The 18,135-nt window shown below is 44.4% G+C and overlaps 1 protein-coding gene across 1 annotated transcript in view; it reads right to left on the minus strand.

Annotated features, from left to right (window-relative positions):
• The window catches only part of slco4a1 (solute carrier organic anion transporter family, member 4A1), a 55,163-nt gene extending 37,042 nt beyond the window's left edge, over nucleotides 1-18,121 (minus strand). Inside the window, exon 1 of the mRNA XM_056274846.1 lies at nucleotides 17,124-18,121. Within this exon, the coding sequence (XP_056130821.1) occupies nucleotides 17,124-17,973 (850 nt within the window). The 5' untranslated portion in view covers nucleotides 17,974-18,121. The remainder of the gene's footprint in view (nucleotides 1-17,123) is intronic.
• Between the last annotated feature and the right edge of the window lie 14 nt (nucleotides 18,122-18,135).

Consider the following 18,135-nt stretch of genomic DNA (forward strand, 5'->3'; position numbering starts at 1 on the left):
TACTTCCTGTTTCCTATTTCCTTCTTCCTGTTCTCGAGGGTTAAAAGGGTTTCTTTGTTCTCCCCTCGGTTCTTGTTCCACAAAGTAGTTTTCAATGGGAAAACGCAGCAGGGGGTGAGTAAGCTAGTGAGCGATTGTGTGTGTCGGAGGGGAGTGAGAGGTGTTGGGGGAGAGCACTCATTGGGCTAGAATATGGTGTGACTGAGCTGGCCATCCGTCTGATTGGCTGTGATGATTTTTGAAACAGATGAAACGGTGGGCTCATTCAGAAGGCCAAGTTGGCCGAGCAAGCCGAGCGCTGTGATGATACTGTAGCTAACCCAGGGGGCAGCTGGGAAGCGAACCCGGCACTAAATTGAATGTTTGACGTCCTTCTCAAGAGTGTCTGGTCTGAAATTGAATGTTAGAAAGTGTGAGATGTTACCCTTGAAGCATACCATGGTCAGCACTGTATGTGGAATCCCTTTTAAGGATATGGTTACCTATTTGGGTATTAAGATCTGCAGGGACCAGAAAGAAAGATCAAGATTAAACTTCTCTACCATTCTCAAAAATGTTGAACGTAAATCCTGTGATGGCCTAGCGGCCTGTCCAGGGTGTTTCCCTGCCTGCCGCCCAATGACTGCTGGGATAGGCTCCAGCATCCCCGCGATCCAGAGAGCAGGATAAGTGGTTTGGTTAATGGATGGATAGATGGATGGATACTAGTGGTAGAGTGAAAGAAATGAATAGTATGAACTGAAGATGGAAGGGAACTTGAGAGGGTCATAATTGTAGGGCAGACAGTGGATGAGGGGTGTGTGTGTGTGTGTGTGTGTGTGTGTGTGTGTGTGTGTGTGTGTGTGTGTGTGTCTGTGTGTGATGGAGAGAGAGAATTTACACATCGGTGCATGTTGGTGTGTGCCTGTGGTTATAATTCTGCTTGTGCTCACGCTGCTATATCAACTCCCAAGTGTAGAAACACCCCAGTAATAGAAGAGACAACAGTTGTCCGTCTTCTGGCAGGTTGCTCACATCAAGTCAATAGTTACAACAACAACACATATTTATTGAATAAAGGCTATAAGATGACTAGTTGCATAAAGGCAAAACTGCAGTGAGATTAGTGTACAGCTGCAACGTGCACAGATAAGTAGACTCACTAGCTCTTGGCTAACGGGTCGGACCCTTTGGTCGACTGGTTCACGTAGTCGCCCGTGGTGCGGGAGATCCAGGTTCACGTCCTGGTGTAGCAGGCCAGATTAACCCCTGCCAAACTATAGCCAGGTATAGTCTGGCCTAGCCTAAAATATACCCCGGGGTATAAAATAGCCTCGGCTTGTTTATACCCGGGGTATATTTTGGGCTGTGCCAGACTATACCCCCCCCCCCGTTAATGCATAGAAATGTCCTTCAGATTGGTAGATCAAGGTTATGAAGGTTCCTAGTGAACATATATGTATGTGTTAAAAAACAAGTTTTTGCTGTCATTTCTGATGTTTTTAAGCTAAAATATTTATTAGCTTAGCTAAAAGGACTAAAAACAGTTGCTAGTTAGCCAAAAGCTAATAGGCGAGGAAGGTGATAGAGATTTGAAAGTTTACATGTACATAGTACACCTCTGCTTGATCATGCACCTCAATACTCATGGAACCGCACCATTAGCTGGTGCTACAGTGAATACTTGAATTTTATATTTTTAGTAACTATAGATAGGAATGGCCAAGTGACATTTTGCCCCATTAACTTTTATACGTGTAATAAAATAATTACAGTGATAAAATATGTTTTTGTAGGGATAACAAACAGAAGGAAGAAAATAAAGAAGGAAGGACAAGGGGAAGTGTGAAGTTTTGGATGCCTACATGTGTATTATTTAATTTTATTCTTTTTTTTTTTTAACAAAAATCCACCATGGATGATAACCTGTACAACCAGATTTTGGACTTCTACACCAGCTCTGACTGAAAGTATCCTCAGCATATCTATGACCTGGATCCTGCCAAGCGCGTGAATGCAAAGTCTCAGTTTCGTCAAACAGCAGAGCCATGCCGTGCTGACGGTGGAACTCTCTTCCATGGAGATAAGGAGGCTCTTTTCAAAACCTGTGTGCTGAACATTCTGAAGGCCTGTAATGACAATCCAGCTACAGGAGGACACTTTGCCAAAGATAAAACCTTCAGTAAAATATCTCAGCGATATTACTGGAGAGGCGTGGAGAATGATGTCCAAGAATACGTGTAGGCATGTCCGAAGTGTTTCGTCAATAATCCCAAAGTCAGCGAAGAAGCTCCGTCACTCAACCCCATACCTGTACCTGTCAGGATCTGGAGTCTGGTTGGGATTGATATTATCGGCCCTCTTCAAGAAACTACAAGTGGTACATCATCGCCATAACTGACCATTACTCTAAGTGCTCTGAAGCCACAGCTATCCTAGACGAGAGCCCAAAGTCAGTGGCAGAGTTCTTTTACTCTGTTGTATGTTGACGAGGCTGCATGGACACCCTTATCAGTGAGGACGGTCGTGAATTTGTAAACAAAGTTATTGACTTGCTTATGGACTGTTTCCAGACAGATCACGACATAGTCTCTGCATGCCACCCACAGTCAAACGGCCAAAGGAAACGTGACAACAGGACACTCAAGGCTGCATTGAATATAAGCTCGTCAGTGACTAGGGATGGGTATCGTTAGGATTTTATCGATACTACTACTCTTATCGGTACTGCTTATCGGTTCGGTACTTTATCGATACTCTTATCAGTTCTTTTGGATTATTATACAAGAAAAAAGACACTTAAGAACAGAATCGACATTGCTTTATTATTCTATTATATAACTTTATATAAATATAAACAAATATTATTTATTCAGCAGCAACAGCAGCAGCAATGTTTTAAATGCGTCTGAATTATAGACTTTATAATCAACATTCAACAACCCAGCCACTGAGGATGCACAAGCCAGTGCATCCTTAGTGCCGGTCCCAAGCCCGGACAAATGGGGAGGGTTGCGTCAGGAAGGGCATCTGGCGTAAAATCTTTGCCAAATCAAATATGCGGATCATAAATAAGACTTACATACCGGATCGGTCGATACCCGGGTTACCAACGACCGCCACCGGTACTGTTAACCAGCAGGGTGTCGGTGGAAACTATGCTACTGTTGGGCGAAGGAGAAGGAGAGGGGGAAAGCATGTCCAGAGGCAGCTAGAGAGGAGGAAGGGTAGGCATGTGGAGGTGAGAGTTGGAACTTTGAATGTTGGCACTATGACTGGTAAAGGGAGAGAGCTGGCTGACATGATGGAAAGAAGAAAGGTAGGCATACTGTGTGTGCAAGTTACCAGATGGAAGGGGAGTAAGGCCAGGAGTATCGGAGGTGGGTTCAAACTCTTCTACCATGGTGTGAATGGGAGGAGAAATGGGGTAGGGGTAATTCTGAAGGAAGAGTATGTCAAGAGCATGCTGGAGGTGAAGAGAGTGTCAGACAGAGTGATGAGTATGAAGCTGGAAATTGAAGGTTTATTGCTGAATGTTATCAGCGCATATGCCCCGCAAGTTGGGTGTGAGATGGATGAAAAAGAAGAATTCTGGAATGAGTTGGACGACATGGTGGAGAGGGTACCCAAGGAGGAGAGAGTGGTGATTGGAGCGGACTTCAATGGACATGTTGGTGAAGGGAACAGAGGTGATGAGGAGGTGATGGGAAGGTATGGAGTCAAGAAGAGAAATGTGGAAGGACAGATGGTGGTCGATTTTGCGAAAAGGATGGAAATGGCTGTGGTGAATACATATTTCAAGAAGAGGGAGGAACACAGGGTGACGTACAAGAGTGGAGGAAAGTGCACACAGGTGGACTATATCTTATGTAGAAGGCGCCATCTAAAAGGGATTGGAGATTGCAAGGTGGTGACAGGGGAGAGCGTAGCTAGGCAGCATCGGATGGTGGTCTGTAGGATGACTTTGGAGACCAAGAAGAGGAAGCGAGTGAAGACACAGCCGAAGATCAAATGGTGGAAGTTGAAGAAGGAAGACTGTTGTGTGGAGTTCAGGCAGGAGTTAAGACAGGCACTGGGTGGTAGTGAAGAGTTGCCAGATGGCTGGAAAACCACTGCAGAAATAGTTAGGGAGACAGCTAGGAAGGTACTTGGTGTGTCATCAGGACAGAGGAAGGAAGACAAGGAGACTTGGTGGTGGAATGAGGAAGTACAGCAAATTATACAGAGGAAAAGGTTGGCAAAGAAGAAGTGGGATAGTCAGAGAGATGAAGAAAGTAGACAGGAGTACAAGGAGATGCAGCGTAAAGCAAAGAGAGAGGTGGCAAAGGCAAAGGAAAAGGCGTATGGTGAGTTGTATGACAGATTAGACACTAAGGAAGGAGAAAAGGACTTGCACCGATTGGCTAGACAGAGGGACCAAGCTGCAAAGGATGTGCAGCAAGTTAGGGCAATCAAGGATAGAGATGGAAATGTGCTGACAAGTGAGGAGAGTGTGCTAAGAAGGTGGAAGGAATACTTTGAGGGGCTGATGAATGAAGAAAATGAGAGAGAGAGAAGGTTGGATGATGTAGGGATAGTGAATAAGGAAGTTCAGCGGATTAGCAAGGAGGAAGTGAGGGCAGCTATGAAGAGGATGAAGAATGGAAAGGCAGTTGGTCCTGATGACATACCGGTGGAGGCATGGAGATGTTTAGGAGAGATGGCAGTGGAGTTTTTAACTAGATTGTTTAACACAATCCTGGAAAGTGAGAGGATGCCTGAGGAGTGGAGAAGAAGCATACTGGTACCGATTTTCAAGAACAAGGGCGATGTGCAGAACTATAACAACTACAGAAGTATAAAGTTGATCAGCCACAGCATGAAGATTTGGGAAAGAGTAATAGAAGCTAGGCTAAGAGGAGAGGTGACGATCAGCGAGCAGCAGTATGGTTTCATGCCACGAAAGAGCACCACAGATGCGATGTTTGCTTTGAGAATGTTGATTGAGAAGTATAGAGAAGGCCAGAAAGAGTTGCATTGTGTCTTTGTAGATTTAGAGAAAGCTTATGACAGAGTGCCGAGAGAGGAGGTGTGGTATTATATGAGGAAGTCAGGAGTTGCAGAGAAGTATGTAGGAGTGGTGCAGGATACGTATGAGGGAAGTGTGACAATGGTGAGGTGTGCGGTTGGAATGACAGATGGGTTCAAGGTGGAGGTGGGATTACATCAAGGATCGGCTCTTAGCCCTTTCTTGTTTGCAATGGTGATGGACAGGTTGACGGACAAGATCAGGCAGGAGTCTCCATGGACGATGATGTTCGCGGATGACATTGTGATCTGTAGCGAGAGTAGGGTGCAGGTTGAGGAGAGCCTGGAGAGGTGGAGGTATGCACTGGAGAGAAGAGGAATGAAAGTCAGTAGGAGCAAGACGGAATACCTATGCGTGAATGAGAGAGAGGACAGTGGAATGGTCAGGATGCAAGGAGTGAAGGTGACAAAGGCATTTGAGTTTAAATACTTGGGGTCAACTGTCCAAAGTAACGGGGAGTGCAGTAGAGAGGTGAAAAAGAGAGTGCAGGCAGGTTGGAGTGGGTGGAGAAGTGTGTCAGGAGTGATTTGCGACAGAAGGGTATCAGCAAGAGTTAAAGGGAAAGTTTACAAGATGGTTGTGAGACCAGCTATGTTATATGGTTTGGAGACAGTGGCGCTGACGAAAAGACAGGAGGCGGAGCTGGAGGTGGCAGAGTTGAAGATGCTAAGATTTTCACTGGGAGTAACGAAGAAGGACAGGATTAGGAACGATTATATTAGAGGGACCGCTCAGGTTGGACGGTTTGGGGACAAAGCAAGAGAGGCAAGATTGAGATGGCTTGGACATGTGTGGAGGAGAGATGCCGAGTATATTGGGAGAAGGATGCTGAATATGGAGCTGCCAGGGAAGAGGAGAAGAGGAAGGCCAAAGAGGAGGTTTATGGATGTGGTGAGGGAAGACATGCAGGTGGCTGGTGTGACAGAGGAAGACGCAGAAGACAAGAAGAAATGGAAACGGATGATCCGCTGTGGCGACCCCTAACGGGAGCAGCCGAAAGTAGTAGTAGTAGTAGTAGATAATCAACATTCAACAACAACAAATAAGATAAAAAATAAAAGTAGATAAAGATAAAGAAAAAAAACATGTATATTAAAAATAAATTTTTACAGCAAAAGGCTAAAGGAAGTTCAAACAAACAAGAACCTAGAACATTATCCTAACAGTTCTTCTGCAGAAAAATCAACATATCTGCCTTCTCCGGCAGGAGTAGTGATCTCTCCTGACTTATAGTGTGCCCGGCTATTAGCCTAACTAACTCCGTATCTATGGCTTATATATTTGTAGCTAAACAATTAGCTAAGCAATTATATTTTATTTATTGGCCTATTCGTAATAATTCGTTATTAGCCTAGCTAGCTCTGTATCTATGGCTCATACGGCTTACCTGCAGGGGACGTTGATGGAACACTACGAGCAAAGCAGTGGGAAAACTCCGCATTTCTGCAGATTAATACCATGTTTCGACAAACGATGTTTCGACAGATTGCTTGTATTGCCACCCTTACTGGCAAATGACTTGTTGCACTTGTGGCAACGAGCGTTGTTGTCATCGACTTTTGAAAAATATACCCAAACTTTTGAACGTTTAGTTCTCTCTGCCATGATGAGCACTTGAGCAGAGCTGTCTGTGCGTGTGTCAGCGAGTGTGTGGAGCACAGCACAGCCCCGCCCCTCGCGCAGTAAGAGAGAGACAGAGAGATGGAGAAAACGGCGAACAAGATTATGTTCGCGACGTTTAAATTCCTCGAAAAACACAATTGCCACAATATAAATCTCACTCCATGATTTCTCGAGTACCTACCGAGTACCGATAGCAGAACCGAAAACGTCGGATCTTAAAAATGCTCCGGTTTTTACTAATTTAGAACCGGTTCCCGTTTAGAACCGGGTTTCGGGGGGCATCCCTATCAGTGACCAAGCCAATGATTGGATCAATACATTCCAGGCATTTTGTTTGCTTATCATACATCTATCCATGCCTCAAAAAAGTGCATCCCCTTCGTAGTGATGTACGACCTCACTGCCAAGCTGCCCATCGACCTAAAGTCTGCCGACAAGAGTGATGAAGTACCACTTCCAGACTCAGCAAGCCCTGATGTTCTGTTGACACATCACGCCATTTGTAAAGACTTCTGTTTCACAGTCTCCAGCAACATCGCTAGTGCACAGTCTCGTCAGAAGGAGAATTATGATCGTCGCCATGAAAGCAAAAAAGATATCATTACAGGGTCCATAGTCTACATCAAAAACAGTCGACATATCCACAGGATGGGATCCATGCTGTGGCCTCACTGGGCTGGTCCATGTACTGTTGTTGAGTCACTCAGCAAAGGCCATGTCAAGCTAAAAAATGTAAAAAAAAAACCTTCTTCTCGCTTAATCACTAAGATTTGCAGTCAAGCAGGGGAAATGGTAATGGACCACATAGAAATTAACAAAATTTTAAAGCAATATTACAGTAAGTTATATGGTTCTGAATGTGATGGAAATCGTCCACAACTTGACTCCTTCCTGGAGAGCCTAACCTTCCCCTCAGTCTCGTTCCTACAAAACCGCTCACTGGGTGGTGAGATTTCTGAGACAGAAATTCTAGAAGCTATTAAATCCTTATAAAATAATAAGACACCTGGACCAGATGGCTTCACCTCTGAATTGTACAAAAAAATTTGCTTCCAACTTGTCCCCCTGCTCAAGTCATGTTTAATGAATCTGTCAGTGGGGTGCCAAACCCTACGACAAGCGTTGGTAACACTTCTGCCAAAAAAGGATAAAGACTCACTTCAGTGCGCTTCATACTGTCCGATTTCCTTATTAAATGTAGATTGTAAGATACTAGCTGAAATTCTAGCATCTAGATTAGAGAAGATTTTGCCTCAGATTATATCGCCAGACCAAACGAGTTTCATTTTAAATAGGCATCCCAGCTCAAACTTCAGAAAATTACTAAATATTATGTACTCCCCTCCGAGCCGCTCCCCTGAAAAAGCTTTTAATTGGGTTGAATGGCAATATTTGTTTTCAACCCTAAATAAATTTGGATTTGACGATACCTTCATCTTTTGGATTCAACTACTTTACTCTCTTCCTTTGGCCAGTGTGATCACCAATTTATAACAATCTAGATACTCGGCAGGGGTATTCATTAGGGCTGCCCTTTGTCGCCCCTTCTTATTGCTATCACCATTGATCCCTTAGCTATCACTCTTAGACAGTCTAGGGAGTTTTTGGGGGTAGAACGCGCGGGCATAACATATAAACCGTCTTTGTATGGAGATGATATTCTGTTGTATATTTCGAACCCCTTAACTTCAGTTCCTCCCATTATTGGTATTTTGACTTAAGTTTGGAAAAGTTTCAGGATACAAATTCAGTTTTCAGAAAAGTGAAATGTTCCTCCTTAATCAGGCAGCTACCCTATCTCACATTTCCCATTCAAGATAGTCAAAAACGGCTTTAACTATTTTGGAGTTGAAATCACACGCATTTTCTCAACTCTTTTCACCAAGAATTTTGGCCTTTTATTTGAAAAATGTAAACAAATTATGGCTGGATGGATGAAGCTCCCCCTGTCCATAGTTGGACGAGTCAGTCTTATTAAAATTATTATATCACCAACATTTATTTACCTACTCCAAAATATCCCCATTCTGATCAAGAAGTCCTTTTTTTAATTAATTAGAGTACAACTTCATTTATCTGGAGCAGTAAACCACATATAATTAAAAGAAGCACGCTGCAGAGACCTAAAAAGCTTGCTGACCTTGCTCTACCTAATTTCATTTATTATTATTGGGCTTGTAATATCAAGAAGATATTATCCTGGATGGGGGAGTGTGTGACAGACAGCTGTGAGGCCTTCATACAAATAGACCACGCTTCCAGCCCATTTCATTTACACTCCTTAATTTGTGCCTCCTCATCCCCTCCTCAAAGCCAATTTACTTCCAACCCAAGAGTGTGCCATTCAGTTAGAATTTGGTCACAATTTAGGAGACATTTTAAGTTGCATATGACATCAGTACTTTCCCCTATCCAAAATAATTACAACTTCCTGCCCTGTCTCTCTGATTCTACCGTTGGAGTTTGGTTCTCAAAGGGAATCAAGTCACTTTCTAATTTATACGTTGATGGAAGATTCGGTTGATTTACACAACTTTCCCAAAAGTACGATCTGTCAAAATCTCACTTTTTCAGATATCTACAAATGTGACACTTTCCTCAAAAAAACGTTACTTATTTTCCAAATTTGCCAACAAACAATACAATCAATCACATTCTTTCTTTATTCCCACACTGCAAAGGCTTAATATCAATTCTTTATGACGGAATAAGTAATATCTCCCCTCATCCATTGCGATTTGTTCGGAGACTTTGGGAAGAGGACTTCAGAGGGCAAATTACTGATGATGACTGGGAGGCTGCACTTGGCCTAATACATACCTCCTCACCATGTGCAAGACACAGCTTAATACAACTAAAGGTTGTTTTGAGAGCACATTTGACCAATGCTAGGCTGGCCAAAATCTTTCCTAATGCAGACCCTTCCTGCCTTCGCTGTAAGAGTCAACCAGCAGATCACACACACACATGTTCTGGTCATGCCCTAACCTTAACACATTTTGGACCGGTATTTTTAACGCCTATAGCAAGATGTCTCAAAAAGACATTCCTCCTAATCCCATATGTGCCCTGTCTGGTTTTGCACCAGAAACTTGTACCATTAAAGGTAAAGCACATGTAATCTGTGGCATTTACCTCCTTGTTTGCTAGACGTCTCATTCTTCTCTCATGGAAGCAACAAGCACCACCTATTTTTTCCAGGTGGATTAAAGACATTATGCAGTTTTTGAAACTTGAGAAAATCAGATACACCCATCAAGGCTCTATACAAAAGTTTACGATGATTTGGACCCCCTTTTTCGACTATTACAAGACCTTACAAATCCCACTCAGTAAAGGAGATTAGGGTTAGATTGAGGCAGCAGAGAACTTCCCCCCCTCTCCTCTTTTTTGTTGTCTGTTTATTTTAATTTTTCTATATGTATATGTGTATTATGAATAATATGTATGGCAAGATATATGTACTAATCTATGTATATGGATTTGGTATAATGCATTTATGGTTATGTTCTTCCATATATATTCATGTGTCTGTGCATAAAAATGTATTGTGAAAATTAATAAAAAAAATTGTTAAAGAGGAAAATGTGCAACTAGAGGGGAAAATAGGCTGGATTGTGTCTACTCTAATATCCACAAAGGATACAGAGCATCACCCCTCTCACATGTTGGACAGTCTGATAACATAGCACTATTCCTAACCCCAGTTTAAAGTCCGATTACTAAGAAACAGAAACCCATCCCTAGAACTGTTAAAGCCTGGCCAGAAGAAGCATCTCTACAACTGCAGGACTGTTTCCAATGTACCAACTGGCACCTGTTCTCTGATCAAGACGCGGAAGTGTACACCTCAACCGTACTCTTCTACATCAGGACCTGTGTTGAAAATGTCACCATTGACAAACGCATCCTAGTTTTCCCACACAGGAAACCATGAGTGACAAAGGAGGTCCAGATCCTTTAGAAGGACTGCAATGCAGGCTTCATATCTTCATACCCACCTATGGAACCCTCTCCCACAAGAAATTCACAACATTCACTTTCAAATCCCATCTCAAAACGCACCTTTTCAAACTGGCATATTCAGTCTGAGCCACACTTCATTGAGTGTTGTGCAGATGATGATTTTGTACTTATCTGTTGTATTAACTTTTTACTATCTACCCTGCTTTGTTTTGATTTTATGCTGTCTGATACAGTGCTGCTTGTTTTTGTTTTTTTTACTGTGTTCTGTAAGGTGTCATTGAGTGCTCTGAAAGGCGCCCACAAATAAAATGTATTATTATTATTATTATTATTATTATTATACAAATTTCCTTTAACTTAATACCATAATACAACATAATAACCAGGCCCATTCCTTGGGCTTAGGGTTAGAATTATTATTGTTATTATTATTATTATTATTATTATATCTGGTGACAGAACTGTACAGTGTTGTCATGCACAACATGAAGAAAGGCATCAAATGTGCTAAGACGGCATACAAGAAAAAGATCGAGAAGCACTTCACCAATAGGGATCCCCCCAGTGGTGGCTGGTGCTAACATTTTTTTTTTAATTTTCTATAGATTTTATCAGGTAGGCTACATTGTCCTTCTTAATAACTATGTGACTGTGTGGACATTAAAGCAGTTGTCAGGTGTGCTGTGCCAAGGTAAATTGTGCCCCCCCCCCAAAAAAAGAAATTGTTAGCACCAGCTGCCACTGGATCCAACATGTATGTGGCAAGGCATCCAGCACATTACCAACTCCAACTCCCACCTACAGACAACAACGCCTCGCTGGCAGAGGAACTTAACTGCTTCTTTGCCCACTTTGAGATGAAAGGGTCAGGCAATGTAGCTACACCCACATCAGCTACCACCAATCCAGACATAGGATGGATGACAAATTCTCAGCACTGTGAATGTAAGGAGGCCTGGTGGGCCCGATGAGATTCCTGGAAGAGTGCTCAGAGACTGCGCCCATCAGCTTGCGGAGGTGCTTACCGACATATTCAACCTGTCATTATCCCAAGCTACTGAACCCGTCTGTCTGAGATCAGCTATAATCACAGCAGTGCCCAAACGGACCAACATCGGCTGTCTGAATGACTATAGACCACTGGAACACACACTCATCATAGCACAGGGCTTTGAAAGATTGGTTTTAAAGCACATCAAACACACCCTGCACCAGTATGCCTACAGAGCAAACAGATCCATGGAGGATGCCATTGCCATGGCTCTCCACACAGCACTGACCCACCTTGAACAGAAGGGGACGTATGTGGGGATGCTTTTTTATAGACTACAGCTCTGCATTCAACACTATTGTCCCCAGTAGGTTGGTCAACAAACCTCTTGACCTGGGTCTCAGTAGCTCCCTGTGCACGTGGAACAAGGACTTTCTATCCAACCTGCCACAGACAGTCAGACTCAGTCCCCACATCTCCCCAATCCTGACCCTCAGCACCGGCGCACCACAATGCTGCGTGCTGCTGGGGTGCAGATCTCATTACAAATTTGGGGGGGGGGGCTGTGAAACCTTACCTAAGACTCCCAGTCTCTGTCCCTCTGTGTGTAGCTGCTAATGCCCTGCACAGATTGTTTAACTGTTGTCTAATGGCACAATTATTGAACATTTGCATTAGCCCTACGTTGTTTTTTATGAGGACTTTATCAACTCATATTTATAATATTACAGGGGTCTTGCCACTTACACAATGGCGTTTTGAGCCTACAAAATGTCCCAACTTCCGCCTTTTTTTCTTTTCTCTACCATGTTTTGGTAAACCCTGACACAGCACGCAGGTTGATTATGGAAATAATTAATGTACTTTCTCTTATCTCTCATATCACATTAATGTAGGCTACTGGAGGCTATACCATTAGCATAAATTCACAGTAGCTAGCTTATGTGAACTGGAACACCTTACTGATGTTGATCTTTGCGAGGGATCTGGGTGGGATCCTGGACGACCAACTGTTGTTTGCTGCAAACGTTGCATCGGTTGCTCGCTCCTGCAGATTTCTCCTCTATAACATCAGGAGGAGTCACCCATTCCTCACCGACGAGATGGCACAGGTGCTCATCCAGGCTCTGGCCATCTCCCGGCTGGACTACGGCAACTCCCTCCTTGCTTGCGCCCCGACGTCGGCCATCAGATCTCTGGAGCTTGTTCAGAAAGCTGCAGCTCGTCTGGTGTTCAACCGCCCTAAGTTCTCCCACACAACTCCCCTTCTCATGTCCCTACACTGGCTCCCAGTAGCTGCTCGCATCCAGTTTGAGATTCTGGTGCTGGCCTACAGGGCAGTGAAAGGAACAGCTCCTTCCTATCTCCAGGCCATGGTCAAGCCCTACACCCCCGCCCAACCACTTCGCTCTGCTGCCTCGGGACTCCTGGTTGCCCCGTCGCTCAGAGGCCCCTGCTGCCGATCGACCCGGTCCCGGCTCTGTTCTGTCCTGGCCCCACAGTGGTGGACTGAACTCCCCACTGATGTCAGGACAGTGGAGTCGCTGCCCATCTTTCAGCAAAGGTTGAAAATTCACCTCTTTAAGAACTACTACCCTGTTACTTGCTCTTAGCACTTATTGTATTCACTCATTTAAAAAAAAACATCTCTTTCTTATGCTTTTACGTTAGCACTGCTTTTGCTCTTAGATGCTTGTTTAGTAGATGCACTTATTACCTCTGATGGCTAGTAGTTATCCAAGTTTTTCTTGCGCGAGTCACGTTATCAAGATGCTGGCTCTGGCTGGTCTGGCCTCCCGGGAGAATGCCGGTCACTTACATATATTTGAAAACCCAAAAACTACCCTAACCCTAACTGTTATTTAGCCACATATCAGACAGCAGAAACGACACAACTGCTCAGTAACCGTCTACCTCAGCTCTCTTCATTTTCCTCACTGCTTTTTTACATGTAATTTTCTTACTTCTCCCTTCTACTGCCCCCCCCCAGTGGGCGGCGGACTAACTACATATATAGACTAACCCTAACCGCCGTAGTTTTTGTGTTTTCAAATATATGCAAGTGACCGGCCTTCTCCCGGGAGGCCAGACCAGCCAGAGCCAGCATCTTGATAACGTGACTCGCGCAATTGGCCCATAGGAATGCATCGGATACAACTTCGTGGTACCGGACAAGACAACTTCAGTGACGTCGTGTCCCCCGGCACGATTTCATAGATTAAATTTTGTGACTATGACACGAAATCTCGTGATACCCGGTTGTTTTAAGGACACTTAGGAAAAACCAAACTGTCCATGGAACCGCTCATGTTATTTTATTGCTGCTCGATAGTGCACGGACATACAGCATGGTAGGCAAACTGCTCAGCAGCAGACAGGAGGTCGCTCCAGAGTCATAAAGTCTAGAAAATAATTGGACTCCCCTTGCCCCCGCTGGAAGACACCTCCAGGTCACACTGTCTCCGCAGAGCCAACAGCATTCTGAAGGACGTAACTCACCCCTGTGATGATTTCTTCCCTCTGCTGCCATCTGGAAGGTGCTACGGGGCCTTAAAGACCTTATCGTCTTATCATTATTATTTATCTGTACTGGCAGGCATGTAAGTGTGTGCACGTGTGTGTGGAATGTTAAATGAACCATTTTAGGAGCTGCACAGCAAATATTGTTGCGCCAGTGTGCAATGACAATACAGGAATTATATTCTATCTACTCATATATTTTCGTAATGTGTGTGTGTGTGGTGTTAGTGTAGGTAGCGGGACCGAAAACTAAAGCATTTATGATCCTAACTCTTTTTGGAGGTGGTAGGTATTGTCTCAGAGAGTACGGGAAAAATCCAAGAAAATTAAAATTATGCATAATTATGCATAAATATGCAAAATATGCATTTTTCTAAAAATGGCTAAAAACCACTTTTCTCGGCATTTCAGATGATTCTGAGCATCCTTGATTTTTTTCACCTATATAAAAAAAATTTTCTGGGTCTTAGAAATGTTTTGGCATTATGCAAAATATATGCATTTCTGCAAAAATGCACTTATGATCCTAATTTTTTTTGGAGGTGGTAGGTATTGTTCCAGAGAGGACCAGAAAAATAGCAGAACATCAAAATATAATTATAATAATTATGCATAATTGTGCAAAATATGCATTTTCTAAAAATGGCACCACTTTTCTCGGCATTTCAGAGGATTCTGAGCATTTGGGGGGAGGGAGTTGGAGTGGGGGGGGGGTTAGGGGCAGGGGGAAGGCGGTTAGCTGGCAGGATGAAGAGGAGGGAGATTTAGATGGGTGGATAACCAAACCGCTACATTGTAGTGGGGTTCTTCTAGTCTATTCTATAATTCAGCATTGGGGTAACAGTGACAGTAGGCCTGGAAGATAGCTCTCGCTTTCCCCGGGCGCTGCACGGCGGCGGCCTGCTGCTCCTAGCTACACAGCTAGGATGGGTTAAATGCACAGAAAGAATTTCTCCACGGGGATTAATAAAGTAATAAAAAAAATAAATCTTACAACCTTAAAAAAAATTCTTACAAAAAGGCTTACGACCGTGTACCCCGGGGCACTCTGTGGGGGTACTGTGGGATTATGGGGTACCGGGGCAGTTGCTACAAGCGACCCGGTCCTTGTATAACCAAAGTGAGAGCTGTGTCCGCATTCTCGGCACGAAGTGGAACACAAGGTTGTCCCATGTCTCCCGATTCTGTTTGCAGTGGCGCCCCCAGAAATTGTTCAAAGGGGTGGCCAAATGGGGCCACTGAAAATCTTGGGGTGGCACTCCAAAACCAAAAGCCATGACTGAATTTCGGGAATTCTATGATGCTGTTGTAGTATACTGTATAGGCTAGTTGAAAACTGTTAATATGAGATTTAAGAAAAATATACATGAGCAGCACCTAATGTAAAATATCAGATAGAAGCATATTATGCACAATCAGAAGCATATTCTGCATATGCGACTCGCGACTGGGGGGCCAGGGATAGTATCAGGGTGGCCGTGGCCACCCCTGGCCACCCCTTGGGGGCGCCACTGGCCACTGTCTGTTTGTGGTATTCATGGACAGGATCCCAAGGCGCAACCAAGTGTGTGTCAATTTTGCAACAATATGCTAGTGCCTATTTGACACTTATTGCATTTTTAACTATCACATTGTAAATATTGTCATTCAATATTATAGAGTTTAAGCCTCTAGCCCCTCTTATCTACTGTAAAATATGAAAACTTATCAAAAGCAAATATACAACAAAATGCATTTATTTGAAGACCCATTAGTTGCAAAAGCTTAAAACATGACCATGATTCCCTGAGTAAACATTCAGATACTTTAGAGATTCAGAGATGTAGAAATCGTAACTTCAGACCTCTTCACCGCATCTATTAAAGTGCCTGAACATTGCCATTCAGGGGAAATGCGTGTATATTGAAATTATAACGGCTTCACATCAGGATTTGATACTGAACTCTTTTTTTTCTCCATCCCCGAGTGCCAGGATGTGGGGCCAGTATGTCAACTGAAGCACTTTTCTCGATAAATTTGACGACGGTCACTTTCTTACACGCTATTAAACATGCTGTGCACTAGGGGTTTCACACAATAGTCAACTATCGAAACCACCAGTCGGCATTTGCATAGTTGCACACTAACCAGTCATCTGATCATCATCGAGATGGCGCCGTCGATGGCAGCCTTGATACAGCACTCTCCAGCACTTTTTGGTTTTTTATTTTTGTTTATTCTCGTGTGTGTCTGGTTATTCAAACTCGATCACTTTCGCTAGAGGAGAACGGCTTGACGTTAGGCCGTTAACTCTAGCTAGTTTTTCCTCAGTTTTCACAAACCCGGCAAGTTTTTTTTTGGTGCTCTTAGTTGGAGGAACAGCGGCTCCTTGTGAGACATGGAGGGGGCACGGGCGGGGGAAGTGGGCTGGTGAGGCTCCAGCAGGGGTTTCAATCTGGACTGCCAGCGATTCACCTGCAGAGTCCTCAAGCCCATTCAAGGTCAGAACTCATGCTACTATGGTGAGCATGGTAGTACTAGATCTCTGTGGATATTCCCCAAGATAGAATCGTGTTGTCCCAGTCCCCCTACGTACCAGGCGAGAGGCACGATGCTGGAGGTATGACAGGACAACTCCAGGCAAGTAAGCCTTAACTTACTCTTACAGTCTGACAAAGACAGGTTGCACACATACAGATGAGTATATGAATACACAAATACATAAAAAACTACAGCTTACCACATATAGTGAGCCATCATTGAGCCACCATTGTGTTACATTAGTCAAAAGGCAGTGTGGCAAACACAACCTGGACTTGTAGTGCTTTCAGACTAGAAGGTCTGAGCAACTCGTAGGGGACAACCAGCACTGAAGTTGCAGTATGAATCTGAAAAGCTGAGCTTGTTCAGCTGTCATAACTAAAAGAAAAATGTCTAACACTTGAATAGCCAGGGAGGCTAGGAGCGAGCCGTGCTTGTGTTGAGTGTGTGACTCACCAATATAAACCGGCGCGTAGTTGGACTTGACGTTCTCGTCCAGGTACGTGACTCCTAGTGTGTAGAGAGGCGTGGCTCCCACGCCGTGTAGAAACTGGCCCAGCATGAAAACGAAACGATAGCTGGACAATCCTCCACCCTCCTTATCATGGCATGGGCTGGTACGATTGGCAGAGCACATTCCTGTGTGCTCGGGCAAACTGACCTGGTAGGGGGGTGTGGTGAAGTGAGGCAGGGAGAACACCAACGAGCCCAGTGCCATTATTAGAACCCCCCAGCCAAGCCAGCGAGGCTTGTGCCCTGTCCCACCAAAGTAGCTGACGAACGCGAGACACACACAGGCAGCGATGTCGTAGGAGCTAGCGATGAGGCCGGCCTGGTAGCTGCGCAGGTCAAAGCGCCTCTCAATGGAGGTGACCACCGTGTTTATGAAGCCATTGATGATCATCCCCTGCAGAAACGAGGCCACACAAAGAAAGAACAACACCCAACGTGGGGTATTGAAAACCTGGATTGCTTTTGGTGTCAGCGCCCCCCAGCCGCATAGCTGACCTGTGTCTGCGGAGACGAACTTCAACCCCACGGGGGTTTCCGTACTGGGAGATGTTTGAACCGCATACAGTTGACCTGGGAGCGAGGAAGCCCGGGTTAAAATAATGTGCGGTCGAATTGGGACATCAGCCATGGGACTTCCAGGTCCCCTGGGACCCGAATCTACAGGGCTGCCTGGCTTAGAGTCCACAGGGCTGGGGCTGTCCAGAGTGGCGCCCAGGCCGAGAGGGCATTCTTGGAGATCCAGGAGCTCCTGCTTGGAGCTGAAGGAAGTATCGGCATTAAGCAAGACTGGCATCACCCCACTGAAGGGGCACTGTGAGGAAGTAAGGCTTCCTTCTCAATTTCCTCCTGGGGGTGAATAAAGTAATCTGATTCTGATTCTTCAAAAACACATAATAAAGGTTAAGGCTGTTAAATGTTGGCTGTTCGAGGATGTTGTCTTTTGGTTGACGAGCCC

The sequence above is a fragment of the Lampris incognitus genome, chromosome 2, assembly GCF_029633865.1.
Source record: "Lampris incognitus isolate fLamInc1 chromosome 2, fLamInc1.hap2, whole genome shotgun sequence".
Lineage (NCBI taxonomy): Eukaryota > Metazoa > Chordata > Actinopteri > Lampriformes > Lampridae > Lampris > Lampris incognitus.